Below are 19,691 nucleotides of genomic sequence, written 5' to 3'. Positions count from 1 at the left end.
TGGAAACTTTGAGACATCTATGGTTGTGACTCTAATATCCCTCTTCTTTACAATGCTGAAAGTCGGTTATTAACCATGTGTTTTGCAGTGAAGTCAGTAATTCCGAAGGAAATCACTGCACTTTTCCGGAGGGAGAAGTGTGTGTAAACGTCACATGAGGAAATGTGCAGATGCTGTCAATCAGTGGCAACACACACAAAATGCTGGTGGAACCAGGCAGCATCTATAGGAAGAGGTACAGTCGACGTTTCAGGCTGAGACCCCTATATACATACTTTGCTAATCAGTTCCATAGTTCTTTGAATTCCTCTGGAAGTAAAAGGATTCTTTTGTCTCTATCAAGATCTCGACACACCCAGAGAGGCTTATAAATACCAGGCATCATCCATTGCTAAGGGGGCCCGAAACGTCGACCGTATGTCTTCCTATAGATGCTGCCTGGCCTGCTGCGTTCACTAGCAATTTTAGTGTTTTGTATGTAAACATCACGATGCGTTTGCACCTCCTGACCACTTGGGGCGCAGCAGGGGAGTAATATTGTTACAGTGGCAGAAACCTGTGTAAACATATCCCTCTTACCTCTCCTCACCTGCCTATCACCTCCTTCCCTTTCTCCCACGGTCCACTCTCTTCTCCTATCACATTCCTCTCCTCTCCAGCCCTTCACCATTCCCACCCACCTGGCTTCACCTGTCACCTTCTAGATATCCCTCATCTTTCTGTTAATTCTGGCGTCTTCTCCCTTCCTTTTGGGCCCTGAGGGAGGGTCACCGCCCGAAACGCTGATCACTTATTTATTTCCATAGATACACTGCCTGTACGTGGCGCTTCCGAATTCAAGCGATCGTAACTCAGCAATGATAAGCGCATGCGTAAGGATCGCTCTGGTTCCCGAATACTGCGCATGTCACAGAATCCCCGCCCCCACCCGTACGCGCGCATGCGCTCAGTAGACGGCGGGCAGCCACTAGTCGAATCGGCAGCGACGGGAGAGTGAGTCCGGGCGGAGTTTTCATCAGCACCGGCGTCGACTGAGGGATTACTGTTGCGGGATCGGGTGCCACCATGACCGGGCACATTCTCGATCCTACCCCTCTCTCTCAGCCTCACGATCCGTTCCCGGGCCTTGGGAAGCTTTCTCTTTGCTGCGGAGGTAAGGTGCTGGCGCCATTCCGGAGGCGCATGCACATCGCTGGCCCGTGGGGGATAGAGGGGTCTCTCGATCGTGGGGGTTTCTGGGTAGCGAGACAGCCATGGGTGACAATTCCAGCGCTTTCCCCGGTAATCAGTAGGGCGCGTTGGAAAATGCAGGCGGAGTGACTGGAATTGGTTGCGGATGGATCTATCTAAAGCCAATGATTAGGAAATCGGTAAAAATATATAATTCGGAGTTAATCTCGGATGAAGAGTCTTCCAGTCAATGAAAATGTGAATTGGACTACAGGCGGAAAAAGAACAAAAAATCCTTACAGCAGCTTTCGTTCTGGAGAAAATCACTGTTGTTCTCCCGCCTAGCTACTCCTGTTCTGGATCTGTCTACCCGTGAGAACATGTTTGTCCCATTCTCTCTGGGTACATAGTCACGTTTTCCCTGGGTAACAAGTGACTTGCAGATTTCACATCACAAACGTAGAAATACTATTGCCTTCCCCTTCATATTCATTGGCAATACCATCAATGAGTCAATCACCTGGGGGTAGGAGTTCCAGCCATGTAATATCATGTGCTCTTTGTGGCGCTGTGGATGTGAGCATAATTTGAAATAATACAAACTGAGCCATGTCACCATAAGACATGGGAAATGAATTAGGCCACCGGGCCCATTGAGTCTGTTTTGCTGATCCTTTTTTCACTCCTCCTCAATCCCAGTTTCCGGCGTGATGCCATGACCAATCATGAATCAATCAATCTCTGCCTTAAATACGCCCAACGACCTGGCCTCTACGGTTGCACGTGGCAACACATTCCACAAATTCACCACCCTTTGGCTGAAGAAATTTCTCTGCATCTCTGTTTTGAAAGGGCGCCTCTCTATCCTGAGGCTGTGCCCTCTTGTCCTAGACTCTCCTTTCCACATCTACTCTGTCTAGTCCTTTCAACATTTGGAAGGTTTCAATGTGATCCCCCTTATCATTCTGAATTCCAGCAAGTACAGGCCCACAGGTATCAAACATTCCTTGTATGATAACCCTTTCATTCCTGGAATCATCCTTGTGAACCTCCTCTGGACCCTCTCCAATGCCAACACATCGATTCTGAGATGAGGAGCCCAAAGCTGTACACAATACTCAAGGTGAAGCCTCACCAGTGCCTTATAAAGCCTCTGCATCACATCCTTACTCCTGTATTCTGGACCTCTTGAAATGAATGCTAACATGGCATTTGCCTTCCTCACCACTGACTTGACCTACGAGTTAACCTTTAGGGTGTTATGCGCAAGAACTAACCAAGTCCCTTTGCATCTGAGATTTTTGGATTTTCTCCCTGTTTAGAAAATAGTCTTCACATTAATTTCTACCACCAAAGTGCATGACCATGCATTTTCCAACATTGTATTTCATTTGCTACTCTCTTGCCCGTTCTCCTAATCTGTCTAAGTCTTTCTGCAGCCTACCTGTTTCCTCAACACTACCTGCCCCTCCACCAATCTTCATATCATCTGCAAATTTGGCAACAAAGCTATCTATTCCATCATCTAAGTCATTTATATAAGCATAAAAAGAACTAGCCCCACCACCAACCCCTGTGGAACACCACTACTCACTGGCAGCCAACCAGAAAAGGATCCTTTTATTCCCACTCACTGCCTGTTACCAATGATCCAGAGCTCTAACCATGCCAGTAACCTTCCTGTAATACCACGGGCTCTTAACATGGTAAGCAGACTCGTGCGTGGCACCTTGTCAAAGGCCTTCTGAAAGTCCAAATATACGACATCCACTGCATCCCCTTTATCTATCCTACTTGTAATCTCCTCAAAGAATTCCAACAGGTTCGTCAGGCAGGATTTTTCCTGAAGGAAATCATGCTGACTTTGTACTATCTTGTCCCGTGTCACCAAGTACTCCATCACCTCATCCTTAACAATTGACTCCAACATCTTCCCAACCACTGAGGTCAAGCTAACTGGTCTATAATTTCCTTTCTGCTGCCTTCCTCCTTTCTTAAACAGTGGAGTGACATTTGCAATTTTCCAGTCCTCTGGCACCATGCCAGAGTCCAGTGATTTTTGAGAGATCATCTCTAATGCTGCCACAGTCCCTAACGCTACCTTTTTCAGAACTCAAGGGTGCAGTTCATCTGGTCTGGGTGACTTACGTACCTTTAGATCTTTTAGCTTTCTGAGGACCTTCTCCCTTGCACCCACTTCTCTTCCTTCATCAGGCACACTGCTAATGTCTTCCACAGTGAAGACTGACACAAAATACTCACTTAGTTCATCAGCCAACTCCTTGTCCCCTGCTATTATTTCCCTGCCTCATTTTCTTATGGTCCTATATCCACGCTCATTTCTCTTTTATTTTTAAAATACTTGAAAACTTTTACTATCCACTTTAATATTATTTGCTAGCTTGCTTTCATATTTCATCTTTTCCCTTCTAATGATTTTTCTGTAGGTTTTTCAAAACTTCCCAATCCTCTATCTTCCCACTAACTTTTGCTTTGTTGTCTGCCCTTTCATTTGCTTTTACAATAGCTTTGACTTCTCTTGTCAGCCATGGTTGTAGTATTTTACCATTTGATTATTTCTTCATTTTTGGCATACACATGCCCTGCACCTTCCTCATTTTTCCCAGAAACACACACCATTACTGCCCTACCGTCATCCTTGCCAGCAGCTTCTTCCAATTTACTTTGACCAACTCCTCTTTCATACCACTGTAATTTCCCTTTCTCCACTGAAATACTGCTACATCAGACTTTATCCCTATCAAATTTCAAGTTGAAATTTCAAGTTCATATTGTGATCACTGGCTCCTAAGTGTTCTTTTACCTTAAGCTCCCTAATTGCCTCCGGTTCATTACATAACACCCAATCCTGTATAGCTGATCCCCTGGTAGGCTCAAAGACAAACTGCTCTAAAAAGCCATCTCGTAGGCATTCAACAAACTCATTCTCTTGCGATCCATTACCAACCTGATTTTCCCAATCGACCTGCCTGTTAAAATATCCCGTGACTACCATAACATTGCCCTTTTGACCTGCCTGTTCTAAACTGTGGTCCACCTCCCAGCCACTACTGGCAGGCCTGTATATAACTGCCATCAATCCCCGTCACAGAATGAAGACGGGTAGAAATAGCCCATTCTGATACAGACAGGAAAACATAGTCAATCGAGATCTCTGATCTGTGCCCAGTTAGATTGTTGTTCCTCTAACTTGGGTTGAACCTCTCTGTAATAGTCAGACACCACCAAAGGGACTAAACTGATTTCATCTGGAATGCTGCCCTACACCCATTCATGTCTTTTGTAAATCTTTTTGCAGATTGGAAACGATAAGGAACGTACGGGAATCGCAAGCAAATCATTTTTGCTTTCTCTGTCCGGCTATTTAAGGAGTGACATTTATAACCCCAATATGTTAGTTGTTGATCCTTGGAGATGAAGAGGTATCTCATTCCATCTGGAAACAAGTTTTGTGTCTGTAGTGAAGTTTTATGTGTAACTCTGTGCAATCCACAGGAACCGGGGAGCTGAGAACCTATCAGCACTTGTTCACTGGAGATCAGTTCTTCAACTGCATTGACTGTACGAGGCAGTCACTCTGTCTGACGTCTGACCTGGTGAATTGCCAGCTGGGATTATCATTCTCCTTCTCTCAGTCTGTGATTCTGTCACTCAGCGAGCCGCAGACACAACGGTGAACAGAGGGGGGAGCCAGTTCACCTGCTCTGTGTGTGGGACAGGATTGACACAGTCATCCAGCCTGAAGATACATCAGCAAGTTCACAGCACAGTGAGATGGTTCGCCTGTTCCGTCTGCGGGAAGAGATTCATTCAGTCATCCTCGCCGACGATACGTCAGAAAATTCACAGCAGTGAGGGGCCGATCGCTTGCTCCGTGTGTAGGAAGGGATTCACTCACTCAGCCGATCCAAAGAGACACCAGTGAGCTCACAAGGGACAAAGACTGTTCAGGTGTTCTGTATGTGGAAAGAGATTCACTCGGCCTTCCGATCCGCCGACACACGGGTGTGTTCACTCTGGTGAGAGGCTGTTCACCTGTTCAGACTGTGGGAAGGGTTTGACTCGGTTATCTGACCTGTTGGCACACCTGTTCGTTCACACTGGGGAGATGCTGTTCACCTGCTCATACTGTGGGAAGGGATTCAATCGATCGTCTGCCCTGTTGGTACATCAGCGAGTTCACACTGGGGAGAGACCGTTCACCTGCTCAGTGTGTGGAAAAGGATTTACTCAATCATCTAACCTATTGACACATCAGCGAGTTCACACTGCGAAGAGGCTGTTCACCTGCTCAGACTGTGGCAAGAAATTCACTCGATCATCTAATCTACAAAAACATCAGCAAGTTCACAAAGGGGACAGGTCGTTCGCCTGTTCGGACTGTGGGAAGGGATTCACTCGATCATCTCACCTGCACAGACACCAGCGACTTCACACTGGGGAGAGGCCGTTCACCTGCTCAGACTGCGGGAAGGGATTCACTCAATCATCCGACCTACTGGCACACCAGCGAGTTCACACTGGGGAGAGGCCGTTCTCCTGCTCATTGTGTGGGAAAGGATACACTCAGTCATCTCTACTGAAGGTACATCAGCGAATTCACACTGGGGAGAGGCCATTCATCTGCTCAGACTGTGGGAAGGGATTCACTCAATTATCTCACCTACAGGCACACCAGCGAGTTCACACTGGGGAGAGGCCATTCACCTGCTCGGAGTGTGGGAAGGGATTTACTCAGTCATCTGCCCTATTGGTACACCAGCGAGTTCACACCGGAGAGAAGCCATTCACCTGCTCAGACTGTGGGAAGGGGTTCACACAATCATTTGATCTACAGGCACACAAGTCAGTTCACACTGGCAGGTGGCCATACACCTGCTCAGACTGTGGGAAGGGATTCATCACTCCATCTAAGCTGAAGATCCACCAGCGGGTTCACACAGGGGAGAGGCCGTTCACCTGCTCCGACTGTGGGAAGGGATTCACTTGGTCATCTGACCTATTGGTACACCAGCAAGTTCACAGTGGGGAGAGGCCATTCACCTGTCCAGACTGTGGGAAGCGATTCACTCAGTCATCTCAACTACAGACACACCAGCGAGTTCACATGGTAGAGAGGCCGTTCACCTGCTCGGACTGTGGGAAGGCATTCACTCAGTCATCCCACCTGAAGACACACCGGCGAGTTCACACCGGGGAGAGTCCGTTCACCTGTTCAGAGTGTGGGAAGGGATTCACAAAGTCACGTGACCTGCAGGGACATCAGCGAGTTCACACTGGGGAGAGGCCATTCACCTGCTCCGAGTGTGGGAAGGGATTCACTCGATCATCTGTGTTGTTGGCACACCAGCGGCTTCATACTGGGGAGAGACCATTCACCTGTCCAGACTGTGGGAAGCGATTCACTCGATCGGGTGACCTACAGGCACACCAGTTAGTTCACACTGAGGAGAGGCCATTCTCCTGTTTGGTGTGTGGGAAGCGATTCACTCGGTCACGGGACCTACAGACCCACCGGCGAATTCACACTGGGGAGAAGCCATTCACCTGTTCAGTGTGTGAGAAGGGATTCGCTCAGTTATCTTCCCTGCAGTCACACCAGCGAGTTCACACTGAGAGGAGACCGTTCACCTGCGCTGACTGTGGGAAGGGATTCACTCGATCACGTGACCTACAGACACACCAGCGAGTTCACACTGAGAAGAGACCGTTCACCTGCTCAGACTGTGGGAAAGGATTCACTCAATCATCTAAATTGAAGGTACATCAGCGAGTTCACACAGGGGAGAGGGCATCCAGCAGCTAAGAATATGGGAGTGGGTTCACCTGGCCTTCTGGCAGTTTGACACGTCAGTTAACACTGGGGAGAGACTGCTCACCTGCTCAGACTGTGGGAGGGGATTCATTCAACCATCAGCGAGTTCACACCGGGGAGTGGCCAAACAGCTACTCTGACTGTGAGAAGGGATTTACTAGGCCAGCTAAACTAAAGGAGTTAACGCAGGGGAGAAGTTGTTCACCTGCTCTCGCTGTGGGAAGGATTGACTTGATCACCTAATCTATTGGCACATCAATCAGTTCACACTGTGGATGGCATCGGTTCCATCTGCAGGAAGGCTTCCACCCAGTCATCTACCTGTAGACACACCGGCCAGTTCAGCCCGGGCAGAAGCTGTTCTGTTCCGTGTGTGTGAAGGGATTCACTCACGCTATGGAGTTCACACTGGGGAAAGGTTTCAGTAAGCTACAATAATCCAGGGGCAAGTTGGTGTCGAATTATTACTGCTGCTCATCAAACCCAGGTCTGCACCCTGGTCACCGGGAATGGGAGGAGTTTCTTCTGATGTTCGCATTGAATGGGACTGGAATTTCTGTGATAAATAAATCAGTTCCATTTTTAAACTCCATCTCGGGCACGCAGTGAATCTACAACACTCCCAGTGTGAAGTAGGCGGCCAAATCCAGCTGGTCCCTCCCCGTATTTCTGTTCCATGACAGTCCATCCGTGCTGTTCACCTCTCGCTGACCCTGTGATGGCGATCCAGTCACCAGCCTGTGGGTGAGAACCCTGTCCCCGGACTTCCTGCACGGCATTCTGCCGACTGACTGCAGTTTTGTCGGAAGTGTTTGTCCCTCAAATCTCTGGGCCGAGGAGGAATGACATTGGTAGTTAATCACCTTACTCCCTGCCCATTTCAAAGTTATGGGGGCTGTTTTCACTGCTGCTGAAAGGGCCGTGTCTCATACGGCTGTGGGCTTGGAACACACCACTGTAGTCTAAAGCCAGGAAGCAGAACAAGGAGCCGTCAGCTGGATGCCCAGTGGAGCAGAGACAGGTCCGCACAGGGCAGAGTTTTGGCCTCTGGACAGCGGTAAGAGTGAGAGAATATGATGAGAAGGGAAACAGCGGGGTGCGGGCGGGAAGGTGGCATTGGCACTGGATGACACAGTAGCAATGTTTGGAAGGTTATTGCGGAGAAAATCGAATAGGTTTACTTTGACTGGACACATACAATGCTTGTTGACACGGAGTACACTGCTTGTGGAAACTCGCTGTGACAAGTGAGTTCTCACTAAAATATTGACTGGATTGGTGCCATTTGGCAGAGGGGAGGCGGTGCTTGTAAATGCTTTGAATGGTGCTGCTCTTACCCATAAGTCTCTGAGCTTAAGAATATACTGTCACTGAATCCAGCGCAGAAGTGCTGAAAGGCGCGCGTGCGTTTGGTGGAGAAACAGCTCCGGGAATCCGGGAATGGGTTTGCTGGACCCCCCAGGCACAGCGGAGATCTTGCTGTCTAGAGCTAAGGATTTGGGAGTTGCACAGAAATAGAATTCTGTCTTTATTGGGCTTGAAGAACCGATAATATATCCCGACTGGTAAGTGCACAGTGGGGAAAGTTCATTCGACTGCTCTGTCTATGGGAAGGACTGTATTCAGTCTCCTAACATACAGGAACACCAGTGAGTTCTCGCTGTGGAGAGGCAAATCACCTGCTCGTAGTGTAGGAAGGGATTCCACCTCATGAGGTGACACTGAGAGGCAACATACCTCTCCTGTGTGAGCAAAGAGCTTTAGTCCATCATCCCACTGGCCCAAGCACCAGCAAGTTTGCACGGCAGGGTGGGGGGGGCGGGTTTGAACCATCAGGATTGCTGAACCTAGTTGCGAGTTCAAGAGTGACGGATTATGCAATTATTGCTGCTACCTCATCAGACCTGGAACTGATCCCTGCTCGCTGGACACAGGAGAGGTTTATTCTGGTGACACAAGTCTTTCATTGGACTGGAGTTAAATTGTGTGTCATAAATAAATCGGTTCTATTTTACATCGTGTGTCTCATATCCTTACTGACTCTGTAGTGGACTGAATGTACAGTAGAGGCGCCACTCTGCCCCTCTGGTCCCTGATGCATCTCCTCCCGTCCCTGTTCACTCGGATTCTCCTGAAACCCATCCCTGCTGCCCAGCTCATGCCGCCCTTATGGTGACGGGTTCCGACTGGCCCACTCTGGACGAAATGACATCACTGGTCAACTGGGGAGCGGCCTTAGCGATTTCACCAGCAGCACCTTGAGAGGGTGGTCAGGGCTGGAATTAACTCCCCTGGACCCGGACCCACTGCAATTTGCCTCTCCCACAATAGGCCTGTGATGGGTGTGGTCTCAGTGGCTCTCCATGTGGCCTTGGATCACCTGAACAATACAAATATCTATGTCACGTTGCTGTTTGTAGGCTGGAGCTCAGTGTTTAACACCATCGTTCCTACAGTCCTGATCGAAAAGCTACAGAATCTGGGCCCCTACCTCCCCCTGTAACTGGGATCCTCAATGACTTCCTAACGCAAAGACCACAGTCTGTGTGCATTGGTAGACTGACATCTCCATGTCGCTGATGCTCATTATTGGCGCACCTCAGGGGTGTGTGCTTAGCCCACTGCTCTACTCTCTACACCGATGACTGTGTGGCTCGGCATAGCTCAAGTGGCACCTATAAATTTGCTGATAATACAAACATTGTTGGCAGAATTTCAGATGGGGATGTAGAGGAGTGAGATATATCAGCTAGTTGAGTGGTGTTGCACTCAACAACAGTGAGACCGAAGAGCTGACTGTGGACCAGAAAGGGTAAGACAAAGGAACACACACTGGTCCTGATAGAGGAGAGTGATCTATTTCAAACTCCCGGGTGTCAGGATCACTGAGGATCTAACCTGGTCCCAACTTATCAGTGCAGCTATGCAGAAGGCAAGACGGCAGCTATATTTCATTTGGGGTTTGAAGAGATCTGGTACGTGACCTAAGACACTCGTGAACCTCTATAGATGTACCATGGAGGGCGTTCTCACTGGCTGCATCACTGTCTGGTTGTGGGGGTGGTGGACAGGGGGACGGCTACTGCCTGGGATCAAAGTCAGCTGCTTGATCAGCTTCATCATGCATACTAGTCTTCAGGAGCATCCAAGGAGCGGTGTGCAACATTAAGAACAGCCACTACCCAGGACAGCTCCTGTTCTCATTGCTACCGTTGGGAAGGAGGTACAGAAGCCTGAAGGCCCACACTTAGCAATTCAGGAACAGCTTCTTCCCCTCTGCCATCCGGTTTCTAAATGAACACTGAACCCATGAACACTACATCACTATTTTAATTTCTGTTTTTGCACTACTTAATTTAACTATTTAATATACATATTATACTTACTGTAATTCTTTTTTTCTATTTTTATCATATATTTTCTTGCACTGATGCTGCAAAGTTAACACACTACGACACATGCCGGTGATATTAACTCTGATTCTGACAACTTGCGCTCGTTCCTTCAACCGTAATTTACTTGTGCACAAGGGCAATCGTCACCAAACTACTATGAACCTTCTGCACAGGTTTCCCAATTTTATATGGATATTGACCAATTCTTACAGCTACTATTAAAACTACGTGCAATTTACACACACACAAAGTGCTCGAGGAACTTGGGAAGAGTGTGGAGGAGAGTAAACCATTGACATTTCAGGCTGGGACACCTTAGCACCCGATGTCTGGGCCTGCCCTATTCCCCAACCCTCCCCTAATCGCCACCACTCTCCTTGTCTCACTGCTGCCCAGTTACCTGCACCGCATCTCTGAGACACCCCTCACACTGGTTTGGTGTCCTCCACACTCTCCTCCCCTGCCTCTTCTCTGGGCCGCTCACGTCCCCACCCCCACTCGTCTCCAGACTGCTGCCATTCTCACCAGAATGCCCCCCCCCCATTCTGTAGGTCACTCCCTTCCCTACCTCATCTACTGGTCGACCTGTTTCCTCCGCTCAATCGGAGACATCCCCATACCCTGCACTTGTAGCTCTTGCCCTTTCCCCAATCCCACTATTTCCACTGTCTCCCCAACCCCTCATAAATCCCACTCACCCCATCTTTGGGTCGCCACACCGTATCCCCAATAGCCAGTTCCTGAGTCACATCATTCACCCTCAACCCCTGTCACTGGGTTACCAACCTCCCCATCCCCTACTCAAGGTCACTCTCTTACACCCCTCCACCCACCTCCTATTCCATCTCGAGGTCGTCATCTTTCACCCACCTCTGACATTTCTGGGTCAGTGTACTGACCCGCGTTTGGATCACTCATTACCTCCTACCATCCCCCTATGTAGCGCTTATGGATTCAATGTGTTTGCTCCCTTCCCTTCCATGGAGACTCCGGATCAATCATTCTCACTTCCCATTCTGCCTCTTCCCCACTCACTCACATCCCCATTTCTCCTGTTGCCCTCCTCTCCCCTCTGTTGATCGCAACCTCTCCTCATCTCTGGATCTCCTCCTTCACCCTTCCCAATGCCAGCACATCCTTCCATAGATGGACCCAGAACTGCTCACAATACCCCAGGTGAGGCCTCGCCGGTGTTTTATAAACCCTCAATATTACATTCTTGCTTTATATTTTGGTCCTCTTCAACTGAATGCTAACATTGCATTCGCCTTCCTCACTACCGAGTCACCCTACAAAATAACCTTTCGGGAATCCTGCACGTTAGACCATTTGCACCTGAGATTTTGAAGGTAGTCTATGCTTTCATTTCTTCTACCAAAGTGCATGGCCATACACTTCCACCTGCCACCTTTTTGCTAAGTCCTTCTGTAGCAACTCTACTTCCTCAAACCTACCTACCCCTCCACCTATTTTTGTATTACCTGCAATCTCGGCCACAAAGCCAACAATTTCATCATCTAAATCATTGGCATATAATGCAAAAAAAAATTGGCCCAGAGACCCCAGTGGAACACGACTAATCACTAGCAACCAATCAGAAAAGGCTCCCTTTATTCCCTCTCTGCCCCTGCCAATTAGCCAGTGCTCTATCCGTGCTAGCATCTTTCCTGTAATACCTTGGGCTCTTAACCTGCTAAGCAACCTCATGGGTGACACCTTATCAAAGGCCTTCTGAAAATCTAAGTACACAACATCCACTGACTCCTTTGTTTACCATGCTTGTTACTTCTTCAAAGAATTCCAACAAATTTATCAGGCAGGATTTTCCCTTGAGGGCTTATTTTATCATGTGCCTCCAAGTTCCCAGGAACCTCATCCTCAGCAATAAACTCCAAAATCTTCCCAACCACTAAGATCAGATGAACTGGCCTACAATTTCCTTCGCAACATGCTGGAGGAACTCAGCAGGTCAGGCAACATCCGTGGAAACGTTGGGCCGGAATCCTTCATCAAGACTGAAGAGGAAAGGGGCAGAGGCCCTATAAAGGAGGTGGGGGGAGGGTGGGAAGGAGAAAGCTGGAAGGTTCCAAGTGAAAAACCAGGAAGGGGAAAGATAAAGGGGTGGGGAAGGTGCTAGGCAGGAAAGGTGAAGAAAGAATGGGGGAAGCACAATGGGCAGTAGAAGGAGGTGGAACCATGAGGGAGGTGATAGGCAGCTGGGGGAGGGGGCAGAGTGAAACTGGGATAGGGGAAGGGAGGGGGAGGGAATTACCGGAAGTTGGAGAATTCAATGTTCATACCAAGGGGCTGGAGACTACCCAGACGGTATATGAACTATAATTTCCCTTCTCTCCCTTCTTGGAGAGTGGAGAGACATTTGAAATTTTCATTCCTTTGGAACCATGCCAGAATCTATTGATACTTGAAAAATCATTACTAATGTCTCCACAATCCCTTCAGCCACCTCTTTCAGAACCCTGCGGTGTATACCATGGGGTCCATGTGACATGTCCACTTTTAGACCTAGTTTCCCAAGTAATGGCAACTTCACACACTTCTGCCCCCCGACACTTCCGAACTTCCAGAAATCTGCGAGGATCTTGCAGTGAAGACTGACGTAAGACACTTATTCAGCTCGTCCACCATCTCCTTGTCCCCCATTGCAACCACTCCAGCATGATCTAGAAATCCGAACCCTGGCCCCCGCACCAGTTCCTCACCAATTGTCACCGTCACTGGCGCGTGACGGAGGCAGCAGACCAGAGCCTACAACCCTGGAGACCCTGCTTTCACCTTTCTACCTAGCTCCTTAACATCTCTTTTCAGAAACTCCTCACCTTTCATACCAGTATGTACCAAAACTTCTGGCAGCTCACACCATGGCATGGACTCAATCCGATACATCCCTGACCCTGGCGCCTGGGAGGCAGTATAACATCTGGGTGTCTCTATTGCATCCAAAGGGTCTCATCTTCATTCCCCGAACAATGGGATCTCCTGTCACCATTGCAGTCCTCTTCACTTCTCTGCTCTTCTGAGCCACAGCACCAGACTCAGTGCCAGAGACTCGGTCGCTGTAGCTGTCCCTGTACGTCCTCCCTCTCAACAGTATCTAGTAACTAGCACACTTATAACTGGGGGAATGGCCGCAGGGCACTCTGCACTCGCTGCCCACTTCCTTTCCTTCTGCCAAGTCACACTGCTACTTGTCTGTCGCAGCCGAGGAGCCAATACCTTCCTGTCTAACACTTCCTCAGTCTCCCATATGAGCCCAACATCACTGAGCTGCAGCTCCAGTTCCTTCAACCCATTTGGACAGCTCTCGTAAACCTACTCACAGTGATACTGGATCTCCTCGGGTTCGGGTGTAACCAGTTCCTCAGCCAAAGCACCCTATTCTTACCCTCACCGGCAGCAATTCCCAGACTACTACTTGAGTGGTCCTGCTTTCCTGGCCTTCTCCCAGTATCTTTCTGCATATATGCCCTGATAGTAGATAGTGCAGTGTTGATGACAGTTTGGGGAGGGGGGGAGAGTTGAATCTACCAGGAGATGTCACTGTCACTGAGTCTAGTGTTGTAGCTCAGAAGGGAAGGGGGCAGAGGTGACAGGAGAGTCCATTGTTAGAGCAGTAGATAGGAGAGTCTGTGGACACAATCAAGAGAGACTCAGGTATGTCGCCTCCCAGGTGCCAGGCTCATGGGGCGTCTCGGATCGCACCCCGACATTCTAAAGCTGGAGGACGAGCAGTCAGACGTCTCATCTGGCACCAACGACATAGAAAGAAGAGATCCTAAAAAGAGAATTTAAACAAGGTAGAAAGCTGGAAAACAAGAGAAAATCTGCAGATGCTGGAAATCCCAGCAACACACACAAAACATTTGAGGAACTCAGCAGGCCAGGCAGCATCTATGGACAAGAGGACAGTTGATGTTTTGAGCCGAGACCCTTCAGCAGGACAGGAGGGAAAAAAAAGCCAAGCAGTAGGCTTTCCACCAGCTCAGCTGATGGCTGGGTAGAAAGCTGAAAAGCAGGGTACTGAGTAACAATCTCTGGCTTGCTGCCTGTGCCGCGTGCTGGTCAGGAGAATAGGATGATTGGGCAGGGGAATGTGTGGCAGAGGGCAGGGCTTCGGATTTCTGCATCATTCAGATTTCTTCTTGGGAGCATGTGACCTGTACAAAAGGGATGTACACCTGAACCCCAGGGGAACCAATATACTCGCGGGAAGGTTTGCTGGAGCTATTGGGTAGGGTTTAAACCATATTGGCTAGGAGGTTGGGAACTGGAGTGATAAGGCTGAGGATGGGGATGTTGGTTTACAAGCAGAGGTAGAGTATTGTGAGAATGTTAGGATGAGAGGCAGATAATAGGCAAAATTATGGTCAGTGTGATGGGTTGAGGTGTAAAAGGGGGACAAAATTGAAAAGGGTGATGAATGCAGGACTTTTATACTTGAATGCACGCATTATACATAAGAAGGCAGACGATCTTGCAAATTGGCAGATATAAAGTTGCGGATATCACGGAACCATGGGCGAAAAACAATTGTGGTTGGGAGATTAGTATGTAAGGATATACAATCTATCAAAAGGACTTAAAGGCAGGCTCCGCTGTGTGAACTCGCTGGTGCTTCTGTATGTTAGGAGACGGAATATATCCCTTCCCACAGGCAGAGCAGGTGAATGACCTTTCCCCACAGTGTCTCAGGCTGGATGAATGACTGAATCCCTTCAGAACAGGAGAAATATTTTTCCCACCTATGAGTTTGCTAGTGCACCATCAGGTCAGACGACATAGTGAATCCCTCCCACACCTCAAGCATTGAATAAGGTGTTTAACTACCATTATTCCCCGGTGCAGAGATCTGAGGGACTAACAACATGTCAGACACAACTGCAGTCAGCTCGTCTTCTTCAGTCTGCAGAACGTCATGCAGGAAACTTGAGGGAGATCCCTTCCCCCACAGAGTGGTGACTGTTTGGAACCCACCACACAGGGAGAGCGAGGGGTGAACAACAGGGTAGGATTTAAACAGACTGTCGTAGAACAGAAATACGGGCAGGGACCAGCTGGGTGGTGTTGACTCCCCACTGTAGACTGGGAGTGTTGCAGATTCACTGAGTACCCGAGACAGAGTTTAAAATAGAACTGATTTATTTATCACAGAAACTGCAGTCCCATTAAATGCGAACATCAGAAGAAACTCCTCCCATTCCCAGTGACCAGGGTGCAGACCTGGTTTGATGAACAGCAGCAGTAACTGCAGAGTCCGACAACAACGGTCACTTGTGAACTTGCCTCCGGACACAGCAATCTTAAGTATCCAGCCGGCAGCTTATCAAAACATTTCTCCCCAGTGTGAAGTCGGTAGTGTGTCACACAGTGAAAATCTCTTCCCGCAGTCTGAGCAGGTGAACAGCCTCTCTCCAGTGTGAACTCGCCAATGTAGCATCAGTTGAGATGACCGAGTGAATCCTTTCACACATTTTCAGCAGGTAATGGGTCTCTCTCCAGCATGAACTTGCCAGCAGGGAAAGATGACCAAGTGAATCCCTTATCGACTCAGAGCAGGTCAATGGCCTCTCACGACTGTCAACAAGCTGGTGTCACAGCAGCGAAACAACTGTGGGATAACCTTTCCCACAGTCTGAGCAGGCGAACTAACTGAGGTGCCCGTAGGTGAGTTAATTGAGTGAATCCCTTCCCACACACTCAACAGGTGAATGGCCTCTCCCCAGTGTGAACTCGCTGGTGTACCTTCAGTTGAGATGACTGAGTGTATCCTTTCCCGCAGTCAGAGCAGGTGAACGGTCTCTCCCCAGTGTGAACTAACTTGTGTGCCTGTAGGTGAGATAATTGAGTGAATCCCTTCGCACACACTGTACACCTAAACGGCCTCTCCCCAGTGTGAACTCGCTGATGTACCTTCAGTTGGGATGACTGACTGAATCCCTTCCCACAGTCTGAGCAGGTGAACGGCCACTCCCCAGTGTGAAGTGACTTATGTGCCTGTAGGTGAGATGATCGAGTGAAACTCTTCCCACACACTGAACAGGTAAATGGCCTCTCCCCAGTGTGAACTCGCTGATGCACCTTCAGCTTAGATGACTGAGTGAACCCCTTCCCACAGTCTGAGCAGGTGAACGGCCACTCCCCAGTGTGAACTCGCTGGTGTGCATGCAGGTCAGATGACTGAGTGAACCCCTTCCCACAGTCTGAACAAGTGAACGGCTTCTCCCCAGTGTGAACTCGTTGGTGTACCTTCAGTTTAGACGGCTTCGTGAATCCCTTCCCACAGTCAGAGCAGGTGTGTGGGTACACTCCAGTGTGAACTGACTGGTGTGCCAGTAGGTCAGATGACTGAGTGAATCTCTTCCCACAGTCTGAGCAGGTGAACGGCCTCTCCCCAGTGTGAACTCGCTGGTGTACCAATAGGGCAGACGATCGACTGAATCCCTTCCTGCACACTGAGCAGGTGAACGGCCTCTCCCCAGTGTGGACTCGCCAGTGTACCTGTAGGTGAGATAAATGTGTGAAGCCCTTCCCGCAGTCTGAGCAGGTGAATGGCCTCTCTACCATGTGAATTCGCTGGTGTGCTTGTAGATGGGATTTTCGATTGAACTCCTTCCCACAGTCTGAGCAAGTGAATGGCATCTCCCGTGTGAACTCTCTGGTGTACCAATAGGGCAGATGATCGATTGAATCCCTTCCCACTGTCTGAGCAAGTGCCCAGTGTGAACACACTCATGTGTCAGCAGATCAGATGACTGAGTGGATCTCTTTCCCCATACAGAACAGTTGAACTGTCTCCCTTATCAGCTCACTGGTGTCTCTTTGGATCGGCTGAGTGAGTGAATCCCTTCCTACACACGGAGCAAGCGATCGGCCCCTCACTGCTGTGAATTTTCTGACGTATCGTCGGCGAGGATGACTGAATGAATCTCTTCCCGCAGACGGAACAGGCGAACCATCTCACTGTGCTGTGAACTTGCTGATGTATCTTCAGGCTGGATGACTGTGTCAATCCTGTCCCACACACAGAGCAGGTGAACTGGCTCCCCCCTCTGTTCACCGTTGTGTCTGCGGCTCGCTGAGTGACAGAATCACAGACTGAGAGAAGGAGAATGATAATCCCTGCTGGCAATTCACCAGGTCAGACGTCAGACAGAGTGACTGCCTCGTACAGTCAATGAAGTTGAAGAACTGATCTCCAGTGAACAAGTGCTGATAGGTTCTCAGCTCCCCGGTTCCTGTGGATTGCACAGAGTTACACATAAAACTTCACTACAGACACAAAACTTGTTTCCAGATGGAATGAGATACCTCTTCATCTCCAAGGATCAACCGCAGATATATTGGTGTTACAAATATTATTGTGATTCCTGTACAGAAATTCGCTGTCATTTCCAAACCTGCAAAAAGATTTACAAACGATATCAATGGGTGAAAGACAGCATTTCAAGATGAAATAAATTTAATGGACTGACACCACACTGTTACAGAGAGGTTCAACCCAAGTTGGAGGACAACTCCTGATTTTCTAACTGAGCACGGATCAGGTACCTGGGCTGTTCATCCAGTTCTCCGGCTGGTTTTCTAACTGTATCAGAATGGGCCTCTCCTGCCTGACTTCAATCTGTGATGTGACTCGGTTTGTCTCTCTCCATTTGTATTATTTCCAGTTCTGGTCATGTCCCACAGCGCTAGAAAGGCGCATGGTGTTACACGGCCTGATCACTCTGACCCTCCCCCAGGTGACTGACGGTAGTGAAATCACCGATGGCAGTGAATACGAAGGGGAGGCCAGTTGCCTTTCCCATCGGAGTGTGGCACTATTGTGATGTTGAAGCTACAGGTCACTCGTTACCCAGGAGAAAGATGTTTGATATCATTATCTACCCAGAGAAAATGGTACAAAACATGTTCTCACGGGTAGAAAGGTCCAGAGACAGAGCCCAAACAAAGGTGGTTTTCTCAAGAACTAAACCTAACGGAAGGATTTTGTTCTTTTTTTCCCCATGCAGCAATAACTGGCATTTTCTTTGGAAGGAAGAACCCTCCCCCGAGACTAACTCGGGAATATGTTTGTCACAAACACGCAAGAAAGTCTGCAGAGGCCGGAAATCCAAAGCAACGCACACAAGATGCTGGAGGAACTCAGCAGGCCAGGCAGCATCTATGGAAAAGCGTACAGTCGACGTTTCGGGCCAAGACCCTTCAACAGGACTGGAGAGAAAGAGATGCCAGGTTAGAGTAAGAAGGTGGGGTGCCAGGGAGAGAGCAGTACAAGTTGGCAGGTGAAAGGTGAAACCAGGAGAGGAGCAGGAGGTGAAGGAAAGAGCTGGGAAGCTGTTCGCTGAAAGAGGTAAAGGGCTGGAGGAGGGAGAATCTGACAGTAGAAGGTAGAAGACCATGGAAGAAAGGGGAGGAGGTGTGCCAGAGGGAGGTGATGGGCAGTTAAGGAGACAATGTGAGAGAGGGAAGCAGGAATGGGGAATGGTGAAGGGGAGGCAAATACAGGAAATTAGAGAAATCGATCTTCATGCCATCAGGTTGAAGGTGGAGGCATCAGGTTTCTTACAGTGACATAGGACCCTGGTCAGACCCCAGTTGGAGTACTGTGCTCAGTTCTGGTCGCCTCACTACGGGAAGGACGTAGAAACCATAGAAAGAGTAGGAGAGGTTCCAGTGACGTCATCGTTCAGAATGGCAGTTTAAGTCAATAGCTCCACTGGAAAAACACATATTTTGCCCCGTTAATCCATCAAGTACAAGATCTTTCAAAAATATCTGAATTGATAAAGGGGGCAAGAATGGGGAGAAAGAACGGAGATTAAAAAAAGCATCACTGCGGAGCCTATGGAAGAGAGAGGTACAGCGCGCGGCTCTCCTACACGTGCACGTGGCGGCGAGGCTGACGCGGGGCCTCGATCAGGTGAGGCGGCAAATATGATAAGGATTCCGGAAGAGATAAGGGAAGTCCAAAAAGATATAAAACAGCAACTCAATGATATAAAGTCAGAGCTCACCAACGTCAATCAGAAAATAGCGGTGCCAGAGACTCGAATTGAGAAGGTGGAAGATCACGTGCAAAACGTGGAACAGATACTCAGTAAGACGATAAAAACATTAAATCAACAGGAAAGTAAATTGCTTGACCAGGAGGGGAGATTGTGACGGAAAAATATCAGGATTTATAATGTTCCCGAAGGAGCAGAGGGACTGTCGATGATGGACTTTGTCGACAAGCTGCTGCGGGAAGCGCTGGAGATTCCCCAGACTATAGA

General features: G+C 48.8%; 2 protein-coding genes across 4 annotated transcripts in view; one reads left to right on the top strand and one right to left on the bottom strand.

Moving 5' to 3' along the window:
* The first annotated feature begins 961 nt into the window (after nt 1-961).
* LOC134339781 (zinc finger protein 585A-like) lies at nt 962-18,459 on the top strand. 3 transcript variants are annotated; one of them, XR_010016448.1, is made up of 3 exons: nt 962-1,153; nt 4,490-8,063; nt 18,429-18,459. XR_010016448.1 is itself a non-coding variant. In XM_063036550.1 (2 exons), the coding sequence occupies exon 2, from the start codon at nt 5,300-5,302 to the stop codon at nt 6,995-6,997; it is 1,698 nt and encodes a 565-aa protein (XP_062892620.1). In that variant the 5' UTR covers nt 962-1,153; nt 4,687-5,299; the 3' UTR covers nt 6,998-8,903. The 3 variants fall into 3 exon arrangements, 2 of the variants coding, with proteins under 2 accessions (XP_062892620.1, XP_062892619.1); XM_063036550.1 differs by lacking the exon at nt 18,429-18,459 and having other exon boundaries at nt 4,687-8,903; XM_063036549.1 differs by lacking the exon at nt 18,429-18,459 and having other exon boundaries at nt 4,490-8,903.
* Nucleotides 15,590-19,691, bottom strand: part of LOC134339714 (zinc finger protein 850-like) — a 43,504-nt gene continuing 39,402 nt past the window's right edge. The window contains exons 3-4 of the mRNA XM_063036440.1: nt 17,299-17,494; nt 15,590-17,147 (exon numbers count right to left, since the gene is read on the bottom strand). Coding sequence (XP_062892510.1) covers nt 16,117-17,147; nt 17,299-17,494 — 1,227 coding nt within the window. The 3' untranslated portion in view covers nt 15,590-16,116. The remainder of the gene's footprint in view (nt 17,148-17,298; nt 17,495-19,691) is intronic.

This window comes from Mobula hypostoma, chromosome 30 (assembly GCF_963921235.1).
Source record: "Mobula hypostoma chromosome 30, sMobHyp1.1, whole genome shotgun sequence".
In the NCBI taxonomy this organism is placed as follows: Eukaryota; Metazoa; Chordata; class Chondrichthyes; order Myliobatiformes; family Myliobatidae; genus Mobula; species Mobula hypostoma.
Note: the sequence above shows the minus strand (reverse complement) of the source record. Positions and strands in the feature narration are given on the sequence as shown.

Bases quoted from the DNA above. Each gene is read 5' to 3' on its own strand.
- LOC134339781 (XM_063036550.1), top strand. From the start codon at position 5,300: ATGCTGTTCACCTGCTCATACTGTGGGAAGGGATTCAATCGATCGTCT.